We start from the raw sequence: 9,521 nt of genomic DNA, 5'->3' as shown, positions 1-9,521 counted from the left end.
GGGTATTTATGGGAGGTAGTGGGTCACGCTTTTTTTATTTTGGACTTTCGACTTTCGACTGTGGAGTGCATCACACACAGCCGGTTGACTTGATCCGGTCAAGGCATTCCCTTTGGCACCACAGCCCATTAATACATCAGAACTGTCATACTCATAGGCCTGGCACACCACCATGGCGTAAAAAAGTATCTCAAAAGAAGCAACCACAGGTCTAGGCCACAGGTCACAGGCCCGCCGTCCTTTATTTAGCTTAAGAGATGAGTCGTATCACACTCAATGGCACATATAGTGAACGTTGTATCTTGCAATCAACCCATGTAAGAATGCTTTTTGGGCCAATGTGACACTGCTGGAAACGGGCACTGGACACTGTGCTTTGTCGTGGACGTAGTACAGGACACGCATCGACTAACAATGATTTGGAAAAGGTAGAACTCAAACCGAGTCCGTAGATGCGTGGCAGGGACCAACACGTAGGATATCAATTGACAAAGTAAGACAAGATTTGGATTGGCGCACACTAAAGACCCGACGAAGGCTGCACAAACCAACATCCTTTCACATGTTTATCTCCCCAGAACGCCAACGACCTCACTGCAGGAGAGAGGCACTCCGTCAAACATGCGTAACGCTCCCTGGAAGGGCGCTCTGAAATTCCATCACGCTTACACTACCTGAGAGCAGAACAAAGTGCTCACGGTGATCATTCTTAACGAACACCACTCCTACATGGAGCAAACTAACACACACACAAACGCACGCACACACGCACGCGCGCCGCTGTGTGTGTGTAGGTGTGCGTGTGTGTGTGCGCACGCACACCCACACACACCCCACACACGCACGAACATCACACAAGTTCAAAAAAAGCTGTAGCACATCACACAGGTACCCACAGAGCACCACGATGCTTCTCATACGGTGGAAGCTACGGCAACATTTTTCATATACAGCTAAAGGTGTGAGCAGCTTCCCACTTAATTCATGCCGCTAGAAAATTAAACTACCGTCTCTGACTGTATCTGCGGTCCTGGCCCGAGACGATCCGTCTTTGTTATACTCTTTTATACCTTTTTCAAAACGCTATGGGCGCAACCTTTTTAAGCATGCAACGCAAATATCAGGTCAAAAATTCAACCCGCTTTCGAAGTTTAACGCCATGCACGCACCAATGTACGGCGCAAACATCATCAACGGGCGTGGTGTGTTTCTCGCTGCATGCTCTCAGGATTACAACATGAAGGCTCTAAAAACAAAGCCGCAGCGGGTGACGAGTACGGATGCGGTGGTGCCGTCTTGTTGTGTCCTGTCAGACTCTTAGCGAAATTCTTGCTTCCGGTGTCCCATTTTATGGTATGTGGAAGGATGTGTCCCGATAAAAGTCCAATGACGTATGCAGCGATCCCGCGTCGTATGTTTATTACGTTCTTTTTAATGATGTTTTGAAGCAGAAAAGCAAACAAACAAGCCATCCTCACGGTTTCGAATGACCCAAAAGTTAACCACGTCGTTCAGCCAGATTCACTACAAAGATATGACAAATTTCCACGAAAGCGCATCCTACGAGAAGCCTTCACGGGTTGGGAAAATCCATAGGTACCCATTGGGGGGGGGGGGGGAGGGGGCAAAAGGCTGGGTTGGGCACGGATGTTGGGAAAATGGCGGGCATGGGCACCTATTTGAAGTAAAAAGCGCAAACAAATTGTTGGAAGTACACTTCTAGAGACACTACACAGTTCCACTTATAGCGGTTTTTTTTTTTGGGGGGGGGGGTTGCAGCTACCGCCACACTTCGTTTGCAGCCTCCGTCCATCCGGGATCCCTTTGTCTGCCTCGGTCACCGCACCAGAGGGAGTTCCCCAATCAGTGGCTGGTGCTGACAACCGGGGAATCACCTGCTTGGTCGTGGGCGGCGTTTGACAGCTGAGACGGGTTAGGCAGACTGCCATGTGAGCCCAAAGGTGGCTCAATGACATAGCTATGCTGATGAATTTGATGTTCGCACCTGCTGGTAATTCAGATGAGACAATTGCGGCACGTTGTGCAATTCCGTTTGTGGGCGTGCGTGCAGTTCGACGCCTTCTGAAACACGTTTTTCTCTTTTTTGTGGAAAATTGTGACAGTTTTGGTCTGGATTAAAGACTTTTGTGGATGTTTGTGAAGTTAGAGATTTCTCACCGCTGTATTCAATGACGGGCTCTGATTTCAATGGAAACGCCTCAGGTGGTCAGCTAGGTACGGCTCGAGAACACCGAATCTGGTGTTTGTTTTGCACATCACGTACCTTCAAGGCCAAATTCAAGGTCAACTGCAGTGGAACCGGATATCGCTAAAATAAATGATAAGCCGATTTTGAATGGTTGGGTGAATGAATGATGAATGATGAATGAATGAATCTCTTCCAGCATGCGAACCTACCGTCTTGCGCAAAGTCCTGGCTTCCCATGGCCAATATGCAAGATCAAGTTTAGGGTCAAATGATGGGTACTCCATACCACTCAATAGATACAGGCCGTTTTTGAATCTTCGAGCATACAAGTGCTCTTCAGCACATAAAAGACCGTCGGTAGAAAGGCCATGACACCTCAAGATCAGCCATCAAGGTCAATTTTAAGGTCGCATTTCGACAGAAGCTAGTTTGTGCGCTAAGCAAATGCGGCGGGATGTGTGTTCCACCTCATAGCGATGAGCTAATAAAAAAGACCACAGGAGGCAGTCGTAGGAAACAACCACGGGCATCTTCAGAGCAGAGCTGTCGACTGACCCGCCAGGGTAGCAAAAATGAGAACACAAGCGACGACCGAGTGAGCGGAAGACGGCGCCCACAACCAATCAAAATCTAGCTTTTTGTTTTGGCGAATGCGATACAAATAATTTTGCGTACGCCACTCAGGTAGAAACCATCGCCAGATGTCCTAGCAGCATAGGTAAACAGGAAAATACGTGTTTTCTTTTTCCTTTCTTATTTGTAGTTGGTGCATAGTACAACTACAACCTGGATGCTTTGTGATTTTCCGAGATAACTTCTAAATATTATCGGGCAGCTCTGCGTCCTCTCACACGCTGCTTCATATGGCGTAGATTTATGTACCTAAATGCCATAGGTACCAGTTTCTAAACCGTCTTTTTTGGAGACTAGGGTCCTGCTCCCCTTTATAAGCTTACCCATTTTGATGGGAATAAAGATGACCTGGCTCTTGGTTAAGACCCTCCTTCCGTGAATCAGAGTCCGTATCGGTTTCAATAAATAAACAACTTACTGAATTAAAACTTAATGCGAATTTCTTAGAAGGTCACTTTGATTAGAGCCACCTGAAGTCATCAATCGGCACCCAAAAGCTTTGAATCGGAATCCATTAAAACCACGTGAGGGCGAATTGAGCATAAGTCTGACACAAGCTCTGACGTCACAAGATCTCCGTGAGACTTGCTTTTTCCAGTGCCATGCCAAATATCAAGTACAACTGTTAAATCCCTTCGAGCCAAACCGTTTGCGCCCGCGCCCGGTTCGCGTCTCCAGCACGCACTTGGCGTGACGTGAATAAAAACCCCTCCCATGCCGGGCACGCCCTCTGACGGCATCATGGTATAGCATAGCGCCGGCCCGGGACGGTCCAGGCGTACTGTCGGTGACGTCATCGCGCTCCAGCTGGCCTCCGGCGCGTCGGCAGCCTGTGGCGTGACGTGTGCAGTCTGAGCTCTGCAGGGACCGAGCCGCCCGCAGGCATGACCTGCTCAACACCCGCCGGTGCAGCCCCATCCCGCCGCCTCTCCTCCGGCCGTGACCCTCGCCCGCTCCGCCCCGCTGCAGGCCGCCCCAGACTGCCCGGGTCCGGAGCCGGCGCCGGGGTGGGTGCCCCCGTCTGCCCGGCGGCCCTCGCGCCAACTCCGCTGGCTGCGACCCAGCCGGGCCGGCGGCGTGGCCGCGGGCACGTGGCCGGCCGGCCGGCAGCCCCCGTTCCCGGTAGAGCGGCGTCGGGCGCCGGCGCGTGCGCGTCACCGGCCGTGACGTCAGCGCCGCCTATATAGCCGGCCGGCGGCGGCGGCGGCCGTAGTGCACGCTGACCCACCGGACAGGAGAGAGGCACCGCAGTCGACGGCTGGGGACGGCGATTCTGACGTCCCAGAGCCCGGCATCCACCCGACCTCCGCTGCCTCACGCCGCCCCGCCCGCCGCGGACCGCCTCGTGCCGCCGAGTGTCGCAGCTCCAGCAGAGCCGAGCGGAGGGTCCGTGCAGCGCGGAGCGTCGCGTCCGGTCCGATGGAAGTCAGTCAGCCCGTGGCGATCGTGGCGCTGCCGGCGCGCCGCGAGTCGGCCGCCAGCGCCGCCTCGTCCGACAGCGAGGGCTCGTCGCCGCCCGGGCCCGACGGCCAGCGGTTGGCCGCCGACGCGCAGACGGATGGCTCGTCACTGTCCGACTGCCGCGACAGCGGCGTCGAGGCCGACGCTTTTGCGCCGCCCGACGCCGACACCTGCCACCGCATCGTCGAGGCCGTCGAGTTCTATTTCTCCGACGAGAATCTGCTGAAGGACGCCTTCCTGCTGAAGCACGTCAAGCGCAACAAGGAGGGCTTCGTCAGCGTCAAGCTCATCTCCAGCTTCAAGCGCGTCAAGCACATCAGCCGCGACTGGCGTGCTGTGGCGCACGCGATCCAGCAGAGCGCCCTGCTGGAGGTGAGCGAGGCGGGCACGAAGGCGCGCCGCCTGCAGCCGCTGCCCGAGCACGATGAGACCGTCACCAGCCGCACCGTCGTCGCCGTTAACCTGCCGCTGGACAGCCCGACCATCGCGTCCGTGTCCGAGCTGTTCGGCAGCTGCGGCGACATCAGCAGCATCCGCGTGCTCAAGCCGGGCAGCAACATCCCGGTGGAGGTGCGCGCCGCCTTCAACAAGCATCCGGACATCGCGTGGGAGGGCGTCAACTGCGCCGTTGTCGAGTTCGACCTGCAGGAGCAGGCTCGCAAGGCTAAGGAGACGATGGGCTGCAACGATCCGGAGGACACCGCCGGCATGCACATCATCCCGATCGGCAAGGTGAGCAACAAGAAGAAGTCGCGCCAGGACGAGCAGAACGTCACAAGCCGCGAGGAGGAGATCAGCCTCGTCGGCTGCCTCACGGCCGAGGCGCAGAAGAAGCGCCGCCAGCGGCGCAAGAAGATGCCGCTCGAGCACTCGGACAGCCGTGGCTCGATGTCCGGCACCGACGGCGAGTTCAGTGCCCCGTCGTCTCGTCGCTCGACGCCGCCGCAGGGCTCGCCGCTGCTCTCCCAGCTCCCCCCGCTGATGGGCCCGCTCCCCCCGCTGCTGGGTCAGCCTCCCCCGCTGCTGAGTCAGCCTCCCCCGCTGCTGAGTCAGCCTCCCCCTCTGCTGAGCCAGCCTCCCCCGCTGTTGAGCCAGCCGCCGCCGCTGTTGCCGCTGCCGGCCGGCCTGGTGCCCCGGCGGGCGTCGCCGCCCAGCCGCGGCAGCTCCGTCTTCGCCTCCACTGACATCCGCCTACAGGCTGACGGCGGCGCCGGCGCGACCCGCGCCGCGCCCACCGCCCGCGCTAAGAAGACGTCGCCGCCGTCCTTCGGCGGTCCGACGCCGCCCGGCACGTGCCCCTGGGTGCAGCGGCGCAAGGCGTCGGGCGCGCTGGACGGCGACCGGCGTGGCTCGCTCGTCACCCAGGAGAACGTGGTGCGCGCGCCGCGCGGGCCCGACGGCACGACCGGCTTCACGAGTGCCCTACGTCGTCGCTCGCAGCCGGCTGTCGCCGCCGTCGCCGCCCAGGCCTAACCTCCCGCCGCGCACGGCTGTGATGAGGGGCGAGCATGCTGTGATAGATTGTACCGTGCACCAGCCTTCGGCCACTCCGCGAAACGCTGGGATCGCGTGGAAGCGCGAGTTGCCCGTGCACTGAGTTGTGGTACAAGTACTCGGATCCTTGCCCGACCTTGTTCTTTTAAGAAGATGTTGACATGTTTATATGACGTCGTGCCGAATTTTCGTCGGCACAATCTAGCGTTGTTTGCGTGTTTGGTGAATGCTGCGGTCTGCTTGTATGGGTGCGGAGAAGCTAGAGTGAGTGTAAGTTATTGTATTTTCGCCGGTGACTGGTTCATCTATGGGGCGATGTGAACAATTATCGCAGCTGGCCTGTGTCGGAATACACATCCGTTCTTCTCAAGTCGCAATGCTTTGGTGACATGTGGAGACGGAAGGGGCGTCACGGAAATGTCCTGCCTCATGCATTATACACCGAGGACGCTGTGGCCGGCTCGAAGACAGCACTGGACGCCTTCCTGACACGCTGCATAATGCATCAGCGCCCAATCCAGGGTCGTATGGGATGTCGCCATGCACCGATGGCGTCGAGCGCGGGTATGGGATGTCACTCTGCACAGGTGGTGCTGCGCTACGCAAGCAGTCGGTCTTCTCTTCCCGTTTGAAAGTCCAGCCGTTCGGAGGGAAGGTCACTCTCTCTTCCTCTCTGCCGCTCCCAGCGCATGATGCCACGCCTCTCTCCATGTCCACAACTGGGCGGCGTCCTCACAATTGTCCCTTCCTGATGCTGTCCGCAGTCACCGTGTCTTACATCAGCATTTCGGGCATTTCCATGTTCGGATGTTGTCTTGCATTTTCCCTCGCCGACGGGAAAACCTACCTTGTTTACCCTTACCGCACAAACAAGACAGGGCCGGACTGTGGACTCTGTTGTATCACAGACAGAATCACTCGACGTCAATTCATCTGCGGCGCTGCGCAGTGACAGCCGTAAGGCCCGGAGCGAATAGTCGGGATTTTCCTAGCTCGGAGATAGTGCAGGCCAAGGTTTCTTAAACCATTGTCAGTGATTGGAGACAATCCTTACCCGGAGGCGACGGTACGCCCCCCCCCCCCCCCCTCCCTCCCTGTCCCGCCCTTTTCCCCAGGGCCGCGCCGGTTCGCAGCGAGACTCGGGACCCGGTCATCGGTGCGGAGAGATGGACATGGAACCCGGTCACCGGTGCGGAGAGCCGGACCTGGGACCCGGTCACCAGTGCGGACAGCGGGACATGGGACCCGGTCACCGGTGCGAAGAGCGGGATCTGGTACCCGGTCACCAGTGCGGGGAGCGGGACATGGGACCCGGTCACCAGTGCGGAGGGCGGGACATGGGACCCGGTCACCAGTGCGGAGAGCGGGACATGGGACCCGGTCACCGGTGCGAAGAGCGGGACCTGGTACCCGGTCACCAGTGCAGAGAGATGGACCTAAAACCCGGTCACCGGTGCGGAGAGCGGGACATGGGACCCGGTCACCAGTGCGGAGAGCGGGACATGGGACCCGGTCACCAGTGCGGAGAGCGGGACCTGGGACCCGGTCACCAGTGCGGAGAGCGGGACATGGGACCCGGTCACCGGTGCGAAGAGCGGGACCTGGTACCCGGTCACCAGTGCAGAGAGATGGACCTAAAACCCGGTCACCGGTGCGGAGAGCGGACATGGACCCGGTCACCGGTGCGGAGCGGGACCCGAGGCGGACCGGGCGGAGGGAGGGGTGGGACCCGGTCACCAGTGCGGAGAGCGGGACCTGGGACCCGGTCACCAGTGCGGAGAGCGGGACCTGGGACCCGGTCACCAGTGCGGAGAGCGGGACATGGGACCCGGTCACCGGTGCGGAGAGCAGGACCTGGGACCCGGTCACCGGTGCGAAGAGAGGGACCTGGAACCCGGTCACCGGTGCGGAGAGGTGGACCTGGGACCCGGTCACCGGTGCGGAGAGCAGGACCTGGGACCCGGTCACCGGTGCGAAGAGAGGGACCTGGAACCCGGTCACCGGTGCGGAGAGGTGGACCTGGGACCCGGTCACCGGTGCGGAGAGAGGGGCCTGGGACCCGGTCGCCGCAGCTCCTCATCCATGTGGAGCAAGGTCGGCCGCTAAAAAGAGAAAGTGAGAGGAGACCGGCCCCGCCCCGTGACACGGACAGCCGGCGGCGGTAGCGGCGTCGGGCCGGCTGCCGGCCGCCGGTACTCTCCCACGCGTGTTTACCGCCGACTCCGGGGTGGCGGCCAGCCCAGCGCCGACGCCGGGCGTCCCGACCGCGGTCGGTCGCGCCTGGCACCTGATTCCTTCGTTATTGCTTCAGCGACCGCGGTACGGAGGCGACGCAGAAGCGCCACCAGTGTGGTCACTGAGAGCTCTCGAGAACGATGGTGTTCTCCTGCTGTAATGGGTGGCTCAGTAAAAGGGACGATGCTATGGCGAACTGGCTTATTTGGAGGCACTTGGTCGTGTTTTTTGGGGAGGGGAATGTTGCTAAAAATCGGATCCATGACATACAACCCGATGCTTGGTTGTGTATAGGAAATTTGCGTGATACATATATGACGTTGTTAAAATATACGGTTTTGATCAGATCACATACATGTTGAGCACTTTTGCGTGTTTTTGTCTTCGTTGTTAGGTGGTTGATGATGACAATGCGCTGCCCACGACTAACACTTGATAGATTATCATCGAGACTGGTCAAGTGTTAGGTTGACGCGGTCTATTGTCCGCGATATTAATCAGTAACCAACAACCAGAACACCCATGCAGCCTCATCAGGAGGGCCTTGTTATCATCAATGCCCCTCCCCCCTCCCCCCAAAAAACGACTGCAACTCCGGCCCACCTGAAGGCCTAAGAACCGGCCACATTGCGTCAGGATGCTGTACAAAAACCAGCCGCCCTGTTTCTGGAGCGGCACGTGACTGCTCTGGGCAGGCTACCGAGAGAGCGGGCGGCCCATGACAGCAGTGGCAGGGCCAGCAGAGCGTGACCCCTGACCCCGCCCACAGCCCGTCCAGGTCAGAACTCCGGCACTGACCGGCGCAGGGCCGCGAGGTGGCCGGCTCGGCCAGCTCCACCTGACCTCGGGGCAGTCCGCTGCTGGGCGGGCACCGCGCGGATACAGCCGGGCTGCCTCCGGCGGCGGCGCCGACAACAGCGCGGGCCGCCCCCCATCAGGTGCTCGGACACACCGGCTGCAGGGCTGCGCCGCGCGTCGCCGCGCACGCGCCATATTCATGACTGCGTGTCGGAGCCGTGCAAACCCACCGTCATCATATGGTTCGGCTGTTCAAAGCCCTCGTCGTGGACGCAGGAAGCTGCGTTTAACTCATGGGCCGACGCGTGAACGACGAGCGGACTCCCAGCCACAAAGAGCGTCGCACCGCCGCCAACAGCACGAGGATGCACCGAGTCCCAGCTGGAGACGTCAGGTGGGGACGTCCGGACCACTGGCTGCCTGAGAGCTCGCCTGACTTTCCCCTGCGCTCCTGATCATGGTTCTGTGAGCGACGCAGTGCTGACCCAGCAGCGAATAATGAGCCGCGAACGATCAGAGAACAAGGGCATCAGGCTGCGAACGCTCGGAGAGCATGGGTATCAATCAGGCCGCCAGCGCGCGGAAAACAAGGGCATCGGGATCCGTGCTACCGCGCGAGTTCCTCGCCTCGCCACCAGATCCGTAGCGGAGTTGCAGCAGACGCACGCGACGAAACGATGCGCATTAATAA

General features: G+C 59.1%; 1 protein-coding gene across 1 annotated transcript; it reads left to right on the top strand.

Annotated features, from left to right (window-relative positions):
* The first annotated feature begins 4,062 nt into the window (after positions 1-4,062).
* Positions 4,063-6,167, top strand: LOC119103254 (la-related protein 6). The gene has a single exon (XM_037226695.1). It carries the CDS (start codon positions 4,262-4,264, stop codon positions 5,774-5,776), a length of 1,515 nt encoding a protein of 504 aa, XP_037082590.1. The 5' UTR covers positions 4,063-4,261; the 3' UTR covers positions 5,777-6,167.
* The last annotated feature ends 3,354 nt before the right edge of the window (positions 6,168-9,521 follow it).

The sequence above is a fragment of the Pollicipes pollicipes genome, unplaced genomic scaffold, assembly GCF_011947565.3.
Source record: "Pollicipes pollicipes isolate AB1234 unplaced genomic scaffold, Ppol_2.1 Scaffold_5724;HRSCAF=6776_pilon_pilon_pilon, whole genome shotgun sequence".
Lineage (NCBI taxonomy): Eukaryota > Metazoa > Arthropoda > Thecostraca > Pollicipedomorpha > Pollicipedidae > Pollicipes > Pollicipes pollicipes.
Note: the sequence above shows the minus strand (reverse complement) of the source record. Positions and strands in the feature narration are given on the sequence as shown.

Excerpts from the sequence above, each read along its gene's own strand:
- LOC119103254 (XM_037226695.1), top strand. The coding sequence starts at position 4,262 with ATGGAAGTCAGTCAGCCCGTGGCGATCGTGGCGCTGCCGGCGCGCCGC.